The 21,589-nt window shown below is 35.8% G+C and overlaps 1 protein-coding gene across 1 annotated transcript in view; it reads right to left on the reverse strand.

Annotated features, from left to right (window-relative positions):
* The window catches only part of LOC106879450 (hypoxia up-regulated protein 1), a 55,619-nt gene that overhangs the window by 22,009 nt on the left and 12,021 nt on the right, over window positions 1-21,589 (reverse strand). The window contains exons 6-14 of the mRNA XM_014929006.3: window positions 20,234-20,388; window positions 19,113-19,189; window positions 15,504-15,632; window positions 13,074-13,178; window positions 7,973-8,042; window positions 6,228-6,549; window positions 6,056-6,138; window positions 4,892-5,024; window positions 242-414 (exon numbers count right to left, since the gene is read on the reverse strand). Coding sequence (XP_014784492.1) covers window positions 242-414; window positions 4,892-5,024; window positions 6,056-6,138; window positions 6,228-6,549; window positions 7,973-8,042; window positions 13,074-13,178; window positions 15,504-15,632; window positions 19,113-19,189; window positions 20,234-20,388 — 1,247 coding nt within the window. The remainder of the gene's footprint in view (window positions 1-241; window positions 415-4,891; window positions 5,025-6,055; window positions 6,139-6,227; window positions 6,550-7,972; window positions 8,043-13,073; window positions 13,179-15,503; window positions 15,633-19,112; window positions 19,190-20,233; window positions 20,389-21,589) is intronic.

Consider the following 21,589-nt stretch of genomic DNA (forward strand, 5'->3'; position numbering starts at 1 on the left):
ACTATGTTATCTAATGTGCCCCTTCTTTTTTAAGATAGTAGAGAGTAATTTGAGGAAGAATTATGCACCTGGTGTTATAGGTTTAGAATTAGTTTTGATTTGACAGAGTTAAGGCCACTGGATTAATTAATAACCCATTCAGGAACAATGATTAACAAAATCTTAAGATGTTAACAGTTATTAGCAAAGAGGTCATTTAAAACTATTTACAATATTACAAATCTTAATAATGAAAACTTACTTTCTGTGATCATCAGTGATAAAGTTAAGATCTCCATAACCAACAGCAAAAGTGAAGTCATCAGTATGCTTGTTAAAGGTCATTACTTTCTTGACAGGATATGTATTGCCACGCCCAAACAAGGTCCTCTTGACAGTTTTAGAGTTACCAGTCTTTTGGCGTTTAAATTCAACCTAAGGAATAAAATTGAGTAATTTTTAAACATTTACAATTTCTATTAATACAAAAAAGATTTTCAATGAAAAAGACACCCTAACTATGAAGCTATATCCATATTAACAGTATTGGGTGCAATATAGACAGTAGAAACCATGCTAAAGCAGACACTGAAGTATGATGCAGTCTTTAGGCCTATCCTGTCAAACTGTCCAACCCTCAACATCATGGAACATAGATGTTAAATCATAATAATAATAATAACGAAGAAGACAATGATGAAGAAAACAAAAACAGAAAAGACGAAGGCAAATAATAATAATAATCCTTTCTACTACAGGCACAAGGCCTGACATTTGGGGGGGGGGATGGACTAGTCAATTACATCGACCCCAGTGTTTCACCGGTACTTAATTTATTGATCCCGAAAGGATGAAAGGCGAAGTCGACCTCAGCAGAATTTGAACTCAACGTAAGGACACACAATATGCCACTAAGCATTTTGCTGGGCGCAGTAATAATAATAATAATAATAATAATAATAATAATCTAGGTGCTGTATTGCAGTCCATTTCTACATATGTGGAAAAAGGTAGGGTATTAGCTTTTATTTCACTTATGTTGGTATTTCTCAATATTTTTTCCAACCTATTTAACTTTTAAATAAAAGACAAATATAGTACTAGCAGAAATACCCGGCGTTGCCCGGGTTAAAGAAAATAATGAAATCTAAAAACGCCGTCTAGACTACGCAACCCTCAACTGTTAGTAGCTACGACACCATATTTCTACATTAATAACTCTCCAATCCATGCCAGCATGGAACATAGATATTAAGTGGAATGCTAGAAGAAAGTTTTCAACTCATATGTATATAAAGTAAATACACGTAATTCAGAAACACATTTTGTGTATTTTATTTCGTAACCAAACAAACAGGTACAGATTATAAATAATGAAAGGCCAATTTTGGTGATTCATTTGACAGAGGTAGTAGAGAGACAATGCGATGATAAATCTGAGGTTGAATCTTGAAAGTTTGGATGAATGCTGCCTCAGTTAAATCTCTTGTGGTTCCAAATGATGTCATCTGTAGTACAGCATCGTATTGTCTAATTTTGTTTTGCAAATGTTAGGAATCTTGGTCAGTTGATGATAACAGTTTCTTCAATAGCTCTGGAGGTTGGGGATTGTGGAATTGTTGGGAATGTTTTTAACTTTGGTGTTATATGTATTGCTTGAATTTCTTTGACATATGAAATATATGTATTTTCACTGGGTTTGTAAAAGAGAGTTGTGCAGTTCTCGAGTTTTAGGGATTCACACAGACACACAGACAGACAGACACACAGACAGACAGACACACAGACACACATTCTCATCTTTATATATAGAGATATATATATACACACACACACGCACCCAAACACACGTATATATATGTATATCAATATAACTATATGAAAGTCAATGAAGTTTCGTAAAAGAAGGTGATCATGTACATAATTTGTTGCTGTTGTGATTATAACACCTCGTTGTAAACAATGTTCCTTGTTTTCCCTTGTGGAGCATATGCAAATAGGTTTTTTTTTTGCTGCCCACTCTTGAGCAGCCAACATACAGTTGTCCATGTGAGAAGCAGGGCTCTTCCAAGAGAAGACCAGCTACAGACAGTGCTCATCTGTTATGTTCGGGTTAAAATTTCATCAACATCAAAAATATATGAATTTTCATGGGAGTTATGGCCGTTATGCATAGAATATAATTTCCAAATTGCAGACAAAATTTACAATCGATAAATGTCTTAGAACAACCAGTCTCTCATCTGGGATGGCCTTGAAATCAATGTTACCAACTGGGGACTATGTGTGTCGCAGTGATAATAAAAAGACTCAAAGGAGGACTGCAACGAAATAATTTTACTCAATACTTTGCAAGTGAATCAGTGGAGGCAAAGATGTGTCTCATTTACTTGACAATTTATGCACCACATTGCAGAAATCACAATGTAAGTATATCTGAAAGGGTAGTCTTACACTGTTGTACCGTTGAATTACAAATAATGCTCATCTGTTATGTTCGGGTTAAAATTTCATCAACATCAAAAATATATGAATTTTCATGGGAGTTATGGCCGTTATGCATAGAATGTAATTTCCAAATTTCATAAAGATCCATTCAGTACTTTTGACGTAGTTTTGGATAAGAAAACAAATGACTAATGTGTGTGTTTGTGTCCATGTGTATGTGTGTGATGGGTGTATATATGTATAGATATCTGTATGCATGTATATATATGTATATATGTGTACATATTACATGTACATCTATATATATATATATATATATACATCTACACATATGTATACATATACATGTATGCAAAGAGATCTATATCTATATATATATATATATATATATATCTATACATATACGTGTACATATACATCTATATATATATACATATACATCTCTCTCTCTCTCTCTCTCTTTCTCTCTCTCTGAAAGTATCTGTCATTACAGTATCGAAATGTGATTGTTTCAGTTAGAGGAATAACGTGTACATATACATCTATATGTATACATAAACATCTCTCTCTCTCTCTGAAAGTATCTGTCATTACAGTATCGAAATGCGATTGTTTCAGTTAGTGGAATAGTTTCATTTTTAAAGTGAAAGTATTTGACATGAGTGTTTTTGTTTCACTTTTGACACGTAATACTTAAATAGTGGAGGAGATATTATGCTTCCGTGGGCTCGAACTCTGCAAGAAGTTTAAAAATTTCTTTGACTAAAACACAACTGGAACAGATGTAAGGCATCTGTAAAATTTGAATGAAATTGGTTGCGTAGTTCTTGAGTTTTAGGGATTCACACACACACACACACACACACACACACACACACACACACACAGACAGACAAACAGACAGACAGACAGACACATATTCTCATTTTTATATATATAGATTAAGTCAGACTTAAAAGAGAGCGTTTCTAAAGCCAAGTGAAACAAAATGCACAAATTAAACAAGAGAGAATAAAAAACAAAACAATAATAAGTAGGAGAAGGAAAACAACATGATTTCTAACAATAATAACTACCACCAGTAAAAATTGATCTTAGTGTTACAAGTAGCATTGATTATACATTGATAATAGACTGATCAGCAGTAAATCACATAAATAAATAGTGTTAAGCCAAGATTACAAAATAATAATAATAATAATAATAATAAATAATAATAAAGAAAAATGAAACCAAATAGAAAATGAGAATCAACTAAACAGTGGGTTTATATGAGGAAGTTAGGATGTAAAGGATTGGTGTTAAAAGTTTGAGATACTAGAGTTTAGGGTAAAAGGATTTAAGGTAGATCCTAAGGAAAAAAAGCTAATGAAAGTATTAGCATGCCATTTCCTATTTTCCGTAGCAGCCATATTCTGTGTCAAGTTTGGTGTGTACAATAATTTAACAGTGTGTCTGTTAAATATCATGCGATATTTAAGCGTAGATGTCCAATATATCCGTAGCTATGTTCAGCTCAAAGAGGGGATTGAACTATATTATTTTCTTCTCCTCTAACATATTCTTACAAGTATAATCTAAAATTCACCTGACTACTGGGTTCATAGATAGTGTTGAAATTCATACCGGTATGCTGAAAGGGGTTCATTAAAACTTACTATGTTTCAGTAGTAGCAGTTATATTATGTAACCAACTGCCAGAATATTTAGTTGGATAGTCAGTTGTTTTAGCTTAGGTCTACTACTCACATAGCATTGGTCAGCTATGCAGTAGGACTGCACCTGAAGCCACATGGTTGGGAAGCAAACCTCTTAACCACAATGTCATTCCTGTGAGTCAACGAAAGAAATTGGTGACCAAGGCAGAACACATTATGTCCAAGATGGATCTTATTCTTTCACTGGTTTCAATCATCAGACTATAACAATGTTATGTCAATACCTTTAGGGGTTTAATTGGATCATATTGATTCCAGCTTGCTAATTTATCAATCTTTATTAATCAAAATGTGAAGTTACAGGTCACAAATAGACAAAAATGATGTACACAAATATAAACACTTGCACATACCTAGCTCAGTATATGTGTGTGTGTGTGCATAAATACAATTAACTGTTGCATAGTTTGCATCAACCAGGTTCCATTCTCAAGGCTAGACTGGGATTATAATAAAAGACACCTGCCCAAGGTGCCATGTAGTAAAATTGAACACAGAATCATATGCTTATGAAGTGATCTTCTTAACAACATAGCTATGAATGACTTCAGGGTATTGCTGATTTACAGACTCTCAGCATAAAATGTTTATTTTATTAATATCAAAGGAAAAGGAAAAACAACTTTGCTACTTGCATGAATTTCGACTTTGAAACAGGAGGTATCAGCATTTTACAATTTTGAGTGTTAACATATAATATAAACACAGCGGAAAAGTGAAGAAAGTAATAGATAAATATTTCTTACAACAATTGGGTAGACAGTAGCTTCTTTAACAATGAACTTCTTCACTCGGAATCCTTGACTCAGGTGAGCAGCCTGATACACAGCACCTAAAGCAGCAGCATCATCTGTGTTGATACTTTTACCCAGCTCTTTGCTAGAAAAGTAGAAAACAAAAAAGAGAATAATCTTAAAATCATTAATCTGGGGTAAAGTTGGATGGAAGTGAGCAGGGGAATGTGTGAGAGCTGAAGTGAGACAATATGAGGATGAGGGGTGGGTGTATCAGTGAGATTAATATATTAAATAGATAATAACAACATAACCATATTCTTAGATTTGATCCTTAGTTGGAGTCACTCTAAATTCACTTAATACTTTGTTAAAAGGTACAAATCTTATAAACTCACAAACTCCATGAATATGTAAGAATTCATTATTTTCAAAGTAAGTTTCATTTGCTAATTAGTTATGTTTTGAATCTACTTGTTGTCTTCATCAATTGCCATGGACGTTAAAATTTCATACTTAATCTCTTACTCCCTTTCTGGCCATAACATACACTGCCTTTGTCAATAATGTCTAAAAAAGACACCTAACAAGTATTTTGTCATTTGTTGAAAGTATTATAAATGCTGTATGAATACAAGGTAGGTCCAAGCTTCCTCAAAATACTTGGCGTTAACTGGAGGATGCTCATGAACTGGGAGATGTAGGTTGCCAGAAAGAAGTTAGGAGCTCTCTATAAACAGAAAGAGTTACAATGTTCTGTCAACAGCTGACAGAAATACTTTCAATGTATTGATTTTATAGAAGTTATGTACTTAGATTTAGACTTTTCTCACTTTACAGTGTAGCAATTTTATTTAAAAAGAATAGTCATACAACTTAGTAGATTGCTTCAGCATAGCTCATACAACCAAATCTAACCTTTATAAAAAAGAATAAAGGACATTGAAAGGATAGCTAGAACAAAATAAATTGTAATGTGATGTTACACTCAGAAACCTGAGTATGTCTGTGAGATTATGTTCAGAAACTCAAGTGTAACTTCAGTGACATCATTTTCAGTAACCCAAGTGTAATTTCAGTGGCATTATTTTTCAGAAATAAGGATGAAGCTTATGCAAAGTCAGGTGATATAGATGAATACAAGTTGGTATTTCTAAATAAGAGTTATTGACTTACCGTTTTACAGCTTTAAGCAGACTCTCTTGAACTTTAGGAATACGAGTTCCACCTCCCATTAAGATTACATCTTTAATTTCCTCCTACAATTAGATTTTTAAAAATTTTTTATCCTATTGATCAAGCAGTATATAAATCAAGATTAACAGAGCAAATTTTTCTTCTATCTTACCAAAGTTATTTCAGAATATTCTAAGGCTTTCTTAATTGGCATTGTAACACGTTCAAAGAGGTCAGCATTGAGTTCTTCAAAGATACTTCGAGTGACTTTTATACGCATGTCCTGATTATCAATCAAATTCTCCACTTGAGCATAATGTTCTGTGTTGGCACTTAAAATCATCTTTACACGTTCAGCTTCTTTAAAAAGCTTTGCCATACTACGCTGGTTTTTGAAGACATCCTGTTTTGTGAGTTTTTTCTTGTTAAATTGCTCAGCAAGATAGTTTCTGAAACGCAGAGTCATCTCAAGACCACCAAGTCTATTATCAAATCTGGAAAAGAAAAAAATGAGCCAGTGTGGGAGACATGTAGAGATTTACCTGTTAGCATTCTAACTCATTTAAACAAATCAAATTCCCTTCTTTTTCTAAGGAAAAGATATCTCATTTAATAAATCCACAGTTATAGACATCATTACAGGGTTTTACATCCATCAGATTTAAGCATTATTTGAATGAATCATCCAACCATTTCAGTTAGTGGTTTTGTACATAAATATATATATCATCATCATCGTTTAATATGCATGGGTAAGACAGTTCACAAGAGCTGACCAGGTAGAAAAACTACTCTGTGCTACTGTGTCTGTTTTGGCAGGGTTTTTCTGGCTGGATGCCCTTCCTAAGAGCAACCACTCTGCAGAGTGGACTCAGTGCTTTTTATGTGGCACAAGCACAAGTAAGGATAGTTTTGGCATGGTTTTTACAGCTGGATGCCCTTCCAAATGCCAACCATTTTACAGTGTGATTGAATGCTTTTTAGGTAGCACCAGCACTCACAAGACAAGGAATTATGAGAGGGGCAGTAACATTTGAGGAGGGGAACTCGTGTCAGAGGATGAAAGGTTATAGGGTTACAAAGAGACAGAAACAAGTGTCTTGCTATAACAGAGGAGGTGATCCAGTATCAGATGAATGATTAGAGTGTGACAGAGAAACAGGGAGGCAAAAATAGGTGTCTAATAGAGAGGTGGTACATGATTACTCAGTAAGAGAGAGAGTGACCAAGAATGAGAGCAGAAATAGGTGTGCTACTGCAGAGGAGATACACAGCTACCCATCCAGAGAGAGGGGGGGAAAGGGGGAGGGGGAGAGAGAGAGAGAGAGACTGTAGGAAACTGCAGAAGTGTAAGAAAGAGCAGGAGAGAGATAGTAAAGTGCCAGGGTATACTCACAAGTAATGAGGATCAGAGCCTAGATGTGATGGTAGAGTAAAGAAAAGAGAGGTACAAAGGCCATAATATATGCGGTCAGGTGTTGCCAAGAAGGTGCAAATAGCGAGTTGGAGTTTCAGTGACTGGTGGAAACTTGGGTAGAGGACAGTGATGGCAGGAAAGGGAAGAATGGAGACAAACATAAATATATTTTCTTAGAGACCTGCACAGAAAGAACTTCAGAGCAATGCAGGATAATTAAAATCAGGCCACTTTGTTTTTGTATTTGGTTTGAAAGATTCTTTATGTGAATTTGTGCATTGAAACATATTGTGGTGTAATGACTTTCCCTAGACTCAATAAAAGCATTCCATAAATACTTTAAATCCCTTATCATAACACTCCTCTGCCGTAAGTGAAAATCTCACTGGGGTAGACTTTTCCTAAGCACAACTCTTGGATTTAGCTGTATTGAAATTTAAAATGGCTTTAGCAATAATTAAACACAAACTTATAAGAATAAAAGTTACCAAGCAACTTACGCTACTCCATGTATGGTCAGTTGTGGGTTAATATCACGGGTATCTTCTTTGCTTTGACTAAGAACGTATCCTGGAAAATAACAGTAAATGCATTAAAATATTTCAGTGTCCTAGAAATCAGTAAATGCATTGAAATATGTTTGAGATCATCAATATAAGTCATAGAAGTTCATCACACATTATTATTTGTGTCTTTAATAGGGCAGAATTCCTTATACAGTTATTTTCTCACTAGTTTGGATGCATTCAAGTCCCTTTCACCAATTCCAGTATTACTGCACCTCTTGTATCACAGCCACTCAAAATCTAATGCCAGATATTAGCATCATACTATTTTCCTTTTGTGCGGAGTAAGTAAGTGTCTTATCAACAAAAGTAGATATCTCTAAACTTCTTATATCCAAACTTGCTACTGCTTCCTCTTATCAACTACTAATAATTTTGTCTATTATTTACAAATTAGTTCATGATTAAAGATAGTGGCCTCCCTACTTTTCAATAAACATAAGTGCATACATGTGTATTTTATAATCTTAAAGTTACAATAAGGCAGTGAGCTGGCAGAATCATTAGCACGCTGGATGGAATGCTTAGTAGAATTTCGCCCGTCGCTACGTTCTGAGTTCAAATTCCACCAAGGTTGACTTGGCCTTTCATTCTTTCAGGGTCAATGAAATAAGTACCAGTTACACACTGGGGTCGATATAATCAACTAGCCCCCTTCCCCCAACATTTTCAAGGCCTTGTGCCTAGAGTAGAAATAATGATTTTAAAATTATAGTGCCAACATTTCATCAAAAGAAAATCATCATCATTGTTGTTTTTTCCATAGCATGGATTAGATAAACCTTGTTAAGGCAGATTTTCTACGGCTAAATGCACTTATCACCAACCCATAACAATTTTGTATGTACAATATTTTCATTCCACTGGCCCTCAAATATCAAAACCAACAAAGCTGCTGAAATTATAAGAATATTTACTGGAGAATTGTAAGCATCACAGCTTTTGCATATTCAGTGTTAATCAGGACATGAAGATATATAAATACTCTCTCTCTCTCTCTCTCTCTCTCTCTCTCTCATATATATATATATATATATATACACACACACGTGCACGTGCCATGGGCTGGACAGCTTGACAGGAACTGGTAAAACCAGGGACCACACCAAGTTCCATAGTCTGTTTTGGCTTAGTTTCTACAGCTAGATGCCTTTCCTAACCACTTTACAGAGTGCAAAGGGTGCCTTTTATGAGGAACCATCACCAGCACTTTTTATGTAGCACCACCACCAGTGCTATTTATGTGGCACCAGCACCATTGTTTTTTATATGGCACCAACACCAATCTTTTCGTGTGGCACTCTGCTTTTAAAATATCTATTTTGTTGTGGTGGATGGGTCTTCTTGAGTACAGCAATGCACCACATATCTCGGTCCCCCATCATCTTTGTAAGGCTCAGTGTTTTGAGATCGGCCTTCAATACTTCATCTCATAGCTTCTTGGGTTTCCCTCTTCCACAACTTCCCTCCACTTTAAATGACCAGCACTTCTTTATGCAATTATCCTCATCTATCTGTACCATGTGACTAAACCAGTGCAGTCTCCTCTCTTGCATACTAAGAATATGCCAACTTTTCTCTCCTCTCAATACACTAGTGCTCTTTGAACTTTCTTCATCCTATTCTTATTCTAGCAATTACATTTTCTGTACAACCTCCTCCATTGCTAATTAGGTCACCTAGGAAGCAGAAATTATCTACAACATCCAGAAAGCCTCCAGGACATTTGGGAAAATTGGTTTCCCATGTATTTGTGGTCTTTATGGCTCCTAACCATCTAAATACACACACATTACTTTCTCTGTTAACTCTCCAACTATTTCACTTCACCTCTTGCACTGGGTACACCAAATGGGATTTCTGCCTACACCCTTTCCACATATCGAGTAGGGCCATTTATCTGAAGGGTGATGGGTCCTGTCTGATTTCTTGCTTACTAGGACCTTGGTCTTTGCTAAGTTAACTTTAAGACCTTTTGGTTTCAGCTTCTGTTTCCACACCTGGAATTTCTTTTCTCTGGGTGGGAAGCAAACTTCTTACCATACAGCCAACTGCGCACATACACACACACACACACACTCATATATGTATGTTATTTATTTGGTCAGCTGGAATTAGAACAAACAGGGTACCCAGAGTTTCACCAGACAACTGGTACCATGGGGGTGAATATGACCCCCAGCCTTATTTAAAACACTAGATGATCCAAACTGTTAGGTTTTATGTTTCAATATCTCACCTAATTTTTTTTTAACATTCTTTCTAACTGTTTACACACTTGCAATTTTGTCTGTCTTATTATTATGATTACATTTTTTAGTTTGGGATCAAACTAACCCCTCAGTACCATCTACGTTATAAATTTATATTTCTTTGCTTTCAGGTTCTGTGATGTCTAAAGCAGTGAACAATGTCTAAAAATCAAAAGTTGGATCCACACAGGTTGATGGAGATCTTAGAAGAGGCAAATCAACAGCAAAGAGGAGGATGATATTGAAGATGAATTGAGCTGGTGTAAAAGTGAGCCCAAACTTGATGCCCTGTCAGCTTCGAACAGTGAAGAAAGTGCAAGTGATTCTGAATCTGGAGAGAACCACGATTCTGTTAGTCAAGAAGTATGAGGGAAAGAGGATTATTTGTATTCAATAAAGCAAAAAAACTGAAAGAACACCAAGGTGAATATTGTCATAAGGACACTGAGGCTAAAGGGTAAAGGATGTAAGGCAGATGCACCCTTGGAATCATTCAAAGCTTTTTTTTTTCTTTTTTGTGTGTGCTTTTGTTTTTGGGATAAATCTATGCAATCAGAAATTGTAACATGGACAAATCAAAAGATTGAAAATGTGAGGAAGAGTTACAAAAGCAGCCCTGAATTCATATATGATGCAAGCAAGACAGAATTCTGTGCCCTCTTAGGTATTCTCATGTTATTGGGTGTTACAAAAAGCTCCTAGGAAAATACTGCAAGTGTCTGAGCCATGATGGTACTGGAAAACCTTTATGCATAGCCGCAATGAGTCAGGAGCATTTATTGTTTCTCATGTATTGCCTATTTTGATGATTCCACCTAAAGAAATCAGCAAAGAGACATTGACAAGTTAGTACTTATTTGATACATCAACAAAAAGTTTGTCGTGGCTTGCAAAGAAAACTACACACCAAGAACTAGCTGTACAGTTGATGCAAGTCTTCTTGGATTCAGAGGAAGGTGCAGTTTCAAGCAATATATCTCAAACAAACCAGCCAAAAATGGGATCAAGGTGTATGTTCTAGCTGATGGCCAATCATTCTAATTGGTTTCTTCCAAAATTTATGCAGGAACTGGCACTCATACACCAGGATTATGAGTACCAACCCAAGTGGTTCTGGGTTTGACTAGGCCAGTCTCAGGAACAAACAGAAACATTACCATTGATAACTATTGCACATCCATTTCTCTGGCCATAGAACTGAAATCAAAGAACCTTACTCAAGTAGGCACCATGAAAAAGAACAAACAATGCATATATCCCAGCTTCTTCATAAAAGCAGATGAAGGAACAGTGCATCACACATGTTGACCATGCCTAACAACTTCACTTTACTATTAATTGCTCCGAAGAAAAACAAGAGAGCAGTGTTCTTATTTACAATGCATGCTACTAAAAGTCAAGGCATAAATCACTGAGAAAGAAGAAACATGTTCTATAATCATGAAAAAAGAAGTACTAACTGTCACGATCAAATGTGCACCCTCTATACAACATTAAGGAAAACAAGTGATTGGCCAATCAGGGTTTTCTATGGGATGCTTGACAGCTCTGCACTAAATGGATTTGTCATTTTACTCACAATGAACCTGCCTTTGAGAGAAAGAGGAAACACAAGCTATGAAAATTTTTGAAAGAACTTTTGATTTTGTTCATCACTCTGCATGCTTAGTGCAGATTGGGGACACCCCAGACACCTCAAGCTGTGGAATTTTTCCAGAAACACCTTCAGTTGTTAAAAGCATCATTCATCACAACACAAGAGATATTTCATTTGCCCAAGATCAAAGGGCAAGAAGACTGGGTTCATTTGTAGTGGATGCAATAACTCCATGTGTGATAGCAAGATGGTCTGGAATCAATGCCAGGATTAAAATATTTACACATAAAATGCTGAAATACTCAATAAACACTGATTAAAAAAATAAAAAAACAGATTTTCCAGCATTTTTAATGATGGGGATCAAACTGCCCCCATGGTACTGCTAACATAATTTTTTCATGGTACCACAACAGGGTTAATAGTATTATATACTATGAAATATTACAACTTTATGTCATATATTTATGACCTGATCACTGAAATTGAGGTGCAATGAATTATATCAAATGCACAACAAAACTGACACTTTATAGTACACAAATCTAAAAAGAAATAAAACATGAAGATAGTAATAGCAAATATTACTATATTTTGAAAGGTTACCATGAATATTTTGCAATATAATTCTGGAGCATTGTTGAGAGAGTCAGATAGGTTTCCTTGTAACTAAAAATGGCAGAGGATCTACCCAGCCCTCCAAAACAACATTCCTCCCTTTCGTATCCTTATCACTTCAGATCTCTCACCATCTAGAGGTTATATACTAAATAGACTTTAACAGACCGACATGTGCCTCATTGTTATTTTCGCCATTTATCCACCCCTTGCTATCCATTACTCTCACTGTCTTCTCTAGCACTGGTGCCACTATAAAAAGCACTCAATACACTGTAAAGTAGTTAGTGTTAGAAAGGTCATAGAAATAAAGCCATAGAAAACAAGCCAAAAATAAAACTTACAAGCAAAATGTGGTCCACATACCCAACACATTTAAGAAAGCTAAAATGATCTTTTCAACCCATATCAGCATGGAAAGAGAGCATAAAATGACAACAATAATGGTGTTTTGTTGTGGGCCTAAATACTTCCTGAAACCATCAATGCTGTTTGTCACTGTTGTGTTAAAAGCAACTAAAGCTGTTTTCAAAAACAAAATAAAACAAAACAAAAAAACTTAACTCACCAACGACACTGGCAGTTGTGGAGCTGGCTCCCATATCATAAAATATAATGTATTGTGGTTTGTTGCTGAAATCCTTCCTACGGAATACTCCATAATTCAAGGCAACTACAAATGGTAAATTATTTTCATCAAAAGTAGAAACATTTGCAAAATCACAACTTTAGAGACTTTAATAGAATCTCTAAACATAACTATAATAAAAGAAAAAAAGAAGTTAAGAAAGGAATAGCATAAAAAGATAATAAAAATAATTTTCAACAACCAAGTTTGTTGACAGTAAAACCTTAAGGTACCTAAATTTTTAAATAACTATAGAAGCAGCTACCCATTAAATTACCTTCATATTGGGTGGAAGTAGGGATTCACCAAGGATCAGCACTCAGCCCCCTCTTATTCATCATAGTTCTCCAGGCAACAACAGAGGAATTCAAGACAGGATGCCCCTGGGAGCTCCTCTATGCTGATGACCTTGCTCTCATAGCAGAATCACTATCAGAACTAGAGAAGAAATTTCAGGTGTGGAAGCAAGGTTTAGAATTGAAGGGCCTTAGAGTCAATGTTGCAAAAACCAAAATCCTATTAAGAAGGATGGTGAACAAATCACAAACCCCTTCAGGTAGATGGCCCTGCTCAATCTGTAGAAAAGGTGTAGGTAGAAACTCCATAAGATGTACCCAGTGTAAGCTATGGACACATAAGAGGTGCAGCAACATCAAAGCAAGGTTAACCAGGATGATAGCTTTTGTGTGCGGCAGATGCACAGGGGCAAAAAACACTGCAGATGCTCAGATAATGGATTCCATTACGTCAGTGGGAGAAACTAGTTGTTAGCTTCCGCTACCTAGGTGACCAAGTCTGTAGTGGGGATGGATGCTCAGAGAGTGTTGCCAATAGAATAAGAATAGCCTGGGCAAAGTTCAGAAAGCTCCTACCTTTACTGGTGACAAAGGGCCTCTTGCTCAGAGTGAAAGGTAGACTGTATGATGCATGTGTGTGAAATGCCATGCTATACAGCAGTGAAACATGGGCCATGACTGCTGAAGACATGCGTAGGCTTGAAAGAAATGAAGCTAGTATGATCCACTGGATGTGTAATGTCGGTGTGCACACACAACAGAGTGTAAGTGCCCTGAGAGAAATGTTGGACGTAAGAAGCATCAGATGTGGTGTGCAAGAGAGATGACTGTGTTGGTACAGTCATGTGCTGTGTATGGATGAGGAGAGCTGTGTGAAGAAATGTCACTCCCTAACAGTGGAAGGAACCCATGGAAGAGGGAGATCCAGGAAGACATGGGATGAGGTGGTGAAGCATGATCTTCGAATGTTGGGCCTCACAGAAGTGATGACAAGAGACTGAGACCTCTGGAGATATGCTGTGATTGAGAAGTCCCGGCAAGTCAAGTAAGATCACAGCTGTAGCCTATACCAGTGTCACATAACCAACCCATTTAAAAAGTACCTCTGAATCATAGGGCGACACACCGTACTTGAGGAGACCTATTGAGTCAAGTAAAATCTAAAATCAAATCACAATCAAAAATGGAAATGGTAATTGTGGCTGATGCCAGTGCACCTGACTGGCTCTCATGCTGGTGGCATGCAATAAGCACCATTCATGTGTGGGTTGTTGCCAGTGCCACCTGACTGGCTCAAATAAAAAGCACCATCCTGAACATGGTCGATGCCAGCAGTCCCACCCCGACTGGCTCCTGTTCCAGTAGCATGTAAAAAGCCAATGACAGTGTCACCTGACTGGCTCCTATGCTGGTGGCACATAAAAAGCACCCACTACACTCTCGGATTGGTTGGTGTTAGGAAGGACATCTAGCTGTAGAAACATTGCCAGATTAGATTGGAGCCTGGTGCAACCTCCTGACTTGCCAGTCCCCAGTCAAACCGTTCAACCCATGTCAGCATGGAAAAACGGATGTTAAACGATGATGATGATGACAAATGTATAAAATAAATTTTAGAGTAAATGTCATTAAGAATGTTGATTATAAACACACAGAATATACTACATGTAATTCATCATGTTTGTCTACAAGAAAATATGAATGTAGGATTCCATCATATCTGCTAATAATAAACTATAATAAATTGAGAGCCTTTATCCAACATGTATGACAAAGTAGCAAACAATAAAAACAATACATCAAAGTAGTAAGTATTCAGACGAAGATCTACAACAGAAGTTTTAAAAACTATTCAGGGTAGCTAGCCATCATACGTAATAATAATCAATAAGAGATATTGTTCTCAGAATAATTAACGAAGTTTATCATTAAGGATAGTGTCATTGGCAAGATTATAACATAACTACATATCAAGTTGGCCAAAAACAAAGCCTTACAGTAACTAAAGTATGCTAAAAATAAATTTTGTTGATTCTCAGTGAAATTAGAAAAAAAAACCCATCAAGGTAGATACCTGCAGCATTCACACTCATCAGTTGTAATAAATTAAGGCCACCGATGTGAACAGCTTCCTTGACTGAGTTACGTTCTGCCTGGTTGAAGTGTGATGGCACTGTCACCACAATATCCTTGATAGTTTGTTCTGGAAAAATAAATAGATTCGTATTTTAGCAGATCATTATCTGATGATTTCATCTAAAACAATTGTCCATTGTTGACCTGCATGTGACTAGCAAACCAAATCCTTTAGACACATACCCAAAGGCACTGCAAAGATGCAGTAGTCACAGCTGGTGTAAACAAAGAGGTTAACCCATGTTCTCTAACACTTGTGATTATCCTACATCAAATTTTCTTACGGAATATCAAGGTTTTTTTCATTCATAACACACGACTTAATTATCTCCAGCACAAGACTCCAGTTCTCTTGCATAGCTAGCATAATGCTTTAAACCTGTATTTAATATTGCATTCATCTGGCTTTATTGGTGTCTAGAAAGTGCTCCATAGAGTGCTTGACAAGACAAGCATGAGCTATCAATGTGGTTCTCTAATCTCACTTGAAGTCCATTATTAGAGGAGATATGTGAGCACAACTACGATATAGATTTTTATATATTTTCTGGCTCAGTACACAAGTTCAAAGACTCCCAGTGATTGGTTAGCTTTGCTAATGTGTGCAACATATCCCCTTATTAAGAGAGCCATCAGAAAAAATGACACTTTCAAAATATCAGAAGTAGTTGATAACCTGCAGTTAGGTGTCCTCTATGCAAATATTGAAAGAGTATAGTGTTGTAGATGACCACTGTTTTGATGAGACTAATTATCAGTCCAAAGAGTTCACAGACCTCTGTAGATCTGTTGACAATGACTTAGAGATCAGTATTGGAATGCACAAGACAGTCATCAACAAACACTTTAAGTAAGGGTCTCTTATGTACATTGGTATTTCCATTCAATTTCCAGAGGTTAAAGAGCAAGCCATCTATTATCTAAGACAAATTAAAACTACTGGTAACATAAAAGAAAAAAAAAAAAGGTTGAAAAGAAAAAGATCACATAGCTCTGCTTATTTCTATTAAAGGTTGTGAAGGTTACTGTTGGAAAGACAGAGCTTTCCATGAAATCATCCTTATTTTGTTCAATGCAATTTTCTTGGATTTATCTCACAGTAGAAGCCACATCCTCAGTGTTGCACTTCCAACGGTAGGCTTTTGACACTAAGGCTACTAACAGTACTTCATACAAAGTGATTTAGCAGGTTTTGTGCCAGCAATGAACTGCAAGGATATTCCCCTGGTAGTTAAATACAGTCTATCTTGTTACTTTTGCTTTTGCAAAGAGAGATAGTAGCAGCTCTGAAGTCTTGTAACATAAATTCTTCATTCCAATTGCTGTAGAATGCATTAAGAGACTCTGAGCTTGCTGCATTAACAAGTTCAATAAGGATGCCATCCATACTAGGTGCTTTCTCAGAATTAGTTTCAATGACTGCTTTCATAACCTCATATAAGATGGTCTAGGCTATCCTATCAACCTCTGATCAATCCTTTCCAAATTTGCAGGGTCTACAGTGAAAAGTCTTAAGGATAGTGAAGAAGTATTCTCTCCAATGCTCTGTGACACCCTCCTTTGTCTTCAAGAATAGTAGTGCCATCATCTGCAAGTGGCATAATGTTAAATTTGTGTGGTCTATAAACAGTTTTTAGTATATATATATACCCAGGCCTATTCCCCATTTTTTAGGAGGGGGTAACCACAACAAGACACACCAAGCATTCCATTCATTTCCCAGCTCAAAGAGGCAAACCCCAGTCTATGCTTGGGTCAAAGCATAGAACGCAACCCCCAATATCAGCAGTGGGGTCTGACAGCATATGCTGGTTTACCCCCATCACATCATGTCCCTTGAGCAACATCAAATTCACTCATCCGTCCACAAACACTCTCCAAGCTTTCCTATCATTTATAAACTCTCTTGCCTCTCTCACTCCAACACCTCTAACCACCAAAGCTTTCCTCACTCCATCCATCCACACAAACCGAGGTCTGCCTCTGGTTCTGCTACCTACCACTTCTGCCTTCATCACCCTCCTTACCATCCGCTCCTCATCCATACTCTTCATGTGGTCAAACAACCTCAACATTCATCTATCCATTTTGCATTTTGGTTGTTAGATTTTCTCTCATTCCTGTTCACCTTCGCACCTCCTCATTCCTCATCCTGTCCATCTGTGTCACACCAACCATAATCCTCAAACACATCTAGTCACCTTTCTGCCTCTCTCAGGCCTCATATAACATTGTCAGCATAATCACGCCATCATATTCCCTCACTCTGTATCCCACTTCCTCAGCCAACAACCCCACCAGTTTTTAAATGAATTAAAGGATTCTTTTGTATAGTTTGATTCTGCATTAACCTGATCCTTAACTGCCTTTCAGTGATAGATTGATAATGAGAAGACTTTAAATGTGTTTTATAAATATTTTTTATGATACGTAAGAATATTCTGTTGTACGAAGTCTTCAGCATATTAAGTGCTCGTGATATATATGAGTTAGATTTTACTCAAATAAGACCCAAACCCTCATTTCTTCATTAGTATATATTTAAATGCATTACACACAGAAAATGATGAGATGGTCACTGCTGGAATGCTTTTGATTAACAGGTCTGTTTAATGAGGACAGACCTGGGTCTAAACATAATATACACACACTGATATCATGACAAATGAAGAGCAAAAGTGCAGTGCCAAATTATTTCCAAAACTGACACCATCTCACAATTGGACTATTTATAAAAAAATTTATTGCACAAACTTTTGCTTTTCCTATCACCATAGGTTGGAATATTTTTCCAACTCATGTCAAATGTCTGACTATATAATTTTGCAGTTGGCAACCTATCTCAATGAAACAAACAGGAAAAGTACCTATTCTGTGAGAAAAGGACAGAAGCAAGTACAAGAGCCACATCTAGGTAATTCTGGGAGGGTTCAGACTCCTGAATCAAGAGACCAGGGAAATATTTTATGAGACCTTTCATACCTAGAAAAGTATTGATCCTTCTCCTGGAGTTAAAGGTAATTCATTAAGAAACAGAAAAGTAAAATGTTTAGTCATCTAGTCTTCTTCCAGGTATTTAATTAAATAATTAGTTTGAACTTAGCCCCACTGAGAGACTAACTTCATGCAAGTATATAATGACTTGCTAAGTTAAGGTTAATGATAGGCTAGACTGACATGATCTGGTTAACAATAATATTTGTTGTAATGATCTCCTTATGGTGTCTCCATTACAAAAAGAATCACTTTGCACGAGATTAATCTGTAATTATTATCCAAGTATTTATTGTCCTTGCAGTGAGAATTAAAACAAGATTTCTTTCATAGAAATATTCTAAACTTCAAATTCAAAGAATTATGAAATGGAGTTATTGTAACATTCATGTTTATCCCAAGGACATTATTAACATAGATGATTCTACTGGAATTTAATAAGTGTAGGTTATAGATTTGCTAGCTAACACAGCACCTATGATTATTAGTAAGTTAGAAAAATTAAAATTTACATCACTGATAAAAAGAAAGTAAAAAACAAAATGTTAAATACCTGCAAAATTTTCTGCCAATTGTTTACAATACTCTAGCAGCATACCGAGAAGTTCTTCAGTACTGTAAGAAGTTTCCCTATACAAAATAAAAACAATAATTCAAGTTACAACCATTTAAGAGATGCTTTTTAAATGAGCAGACATGTAGATAATGGGCAGTGGGTGAGCTGATTATAATTTTAAAATATCTATTTCAATGTGTTATTCAAGTAATGATGATGACTCCACTGAAATGCAAAATGTAAGTTTTAATAGAGTAATGAAATACCTTACCAAAATCTACAAACATAGACATAATAGTGTTATATAATAGATGAACAGATAACATAGTAGGCATGGATACACAATGTTACAATTTAAATAACCAAACTAGTACTAGACGTTTCTCACAGTAGGAAGGATGACATTCTGACAGCTGATCACTATCAAAATCATTTGGTAACAGATTTGTGTTAAATCTAATATTTGCACAATACTGAATATTTGCATGGTCAGCATAATTCTCACCTTGTGTACAGTTAATACACAAATTAAGGAAATGTGAAGTAGCAGAAGTGACAGAATGCAGGTGGTTGTAATTTAGCCCCAGGCTCTGACTGAGCAGACTTTGTGATCAAAGATAGTCTAGTTATAACCATGTTTTTCTTCTTTTTTTTTAAGATATCTTGGAATACTTTATCCAATGTGTCCTTTTAGCTTTATATTTTGATCCAAATTTCACTGAAATCCACTTTACTTTCAATTCCTTTTGAATCAGTAAAAGAAGTAGCAGTTAAGTATTGAGGTAAATTATATACATTTCAATTCCTCCATAAAATTAACAAATAAATGCTTGAAAACTTCTCAGCATCAACTAGAGTTGCTCAAGCTATGCTAAGATTATTCTGTTAGAGAAATCAATGTCAACAATAAAGGAGTACATTTAGAACTAAATGAAATTGTTTCAAGTGACAAAAAAACACTTCAGATGAATAAATTTGGAAAACACTGAATTTTACAAAATGTATAGATAAGCACTAGATTACAAACCAACCAAGCTTATAGCACATTGATGAAACGAATATTAAAACAATGACAAATACACACACCAAAAAAAAACAAAACAAAACTGAACACTTACTCATCTACTTTGAAGATAACAGTACTTCTTTCTTCATCTTTAACTAGCGTATAGAAAGGGAACCGTTCCTGATAAAGCTTCACAGCAGGGTCATCAAATTGTTTCCCAACAATGTCCATTAAGTAAATATAAGCATTTACAGGCATTTTTACTCGCTACAAAAAAGAAAAAAAAGTGTTAAAGTCAGGTCATTGAAATTTCAGATAGATATTTTATTTTTATAAATAAGATATCAAGCTTTTAAAAGGGCGCATAATACTGTAGTTATTTTCTATTCTCTGTTTATCTTATAGACAAGTTTCTACTTCAATTTTAATTTCTTTGGCATTGTAAGGTTAAGGTTTTGATAAATAGACTACATGATAATGTATTTCAGACCTTGTTGCCTTTATATACTTGTATTTTTTAGCTCTCCTGCCACATTTATCCTGCAAATATCCAATATGGGAATCAGTCACATCAAAGTTCATGTTCTGATGGATATTTTTTTTTAAATAACAATAAAAAGACACACTCAGTTCTGTGTAGTAATTATGAAAACTAGTAAAAAAAACTTCCTTGTTATTAGGAAAGGTTTTATATATAAGCTGGTTAACACTGCCTACAACAGTTATATCAAATATGAAGAGATAATATAACAGGAAGCCATAATGAAAGAAATGTAGAACTATAAAAATAAAACTATAAATGAAGAACTATAGAAACACAAGTGTTTTGAGGCCATTTTCACTGCTAAAGCAGGGTTTAAGTTTGTGAGACTCATGAAAGCTTTCTCCATTTTGGTCTGCCTGCCATCTCCCAGCAATCCCCTTATCCTCATTTCCTCTTCCATCATCATTGGCTACATCTTTCTCAATCTTTAATTGCATTCCACATTTATTTCCATTAGTCCTCTCACTCAGTCACTCTCCTCTTTCTTCAGCCTTCTCACCCCATTTCTCTTCACAACATCCACTTAAGTGCAGCTGCCACACTACTACACTTTCAATAAACAAACCAAGAATACATTGTGTATTTACTGAAGTTTACTCTAACAGTCATTCTGCACACAGTCACTTACAGCTACTTTCTACTTCACCACATACTTCTTCTTACCTTTTACCTCCATATCTTTCTATTCCATCCATCCCTATTGTCTGCTATTACTACCAGATCCTGTGTACAGCAACTCTCATGGTAAACCTTTTATATTCATGTCAACATCTCTGTCACGACTACAGAGTAGAAGGCTTAAAACAGAACCTTGATGCATTCCAAACTCTTCACTTGTTCTTGTCCTTCATCCTTACAACTGAGTGCTTTCTCTCTTATAACCACATCATTAATGTTAGCTAACCATTCCTCCACACTTAACTA

Source organism: Octopus bimaculoides, chromosome 20, assembly GCF_046866305.1.
Source record: "Octopus bimaculoides isolate indiv1 chromosome 20, ASM4686630v1, whole genome shotgun sequence".
In the NCBI taxonomy this organism is placed as follows: domain Eukaryota; kingdom Metazoa; phylum Mollusca; class Cephalopoda; order Octopoda; family Octopodidae; genus Octopus; species Octopus bimaculoides.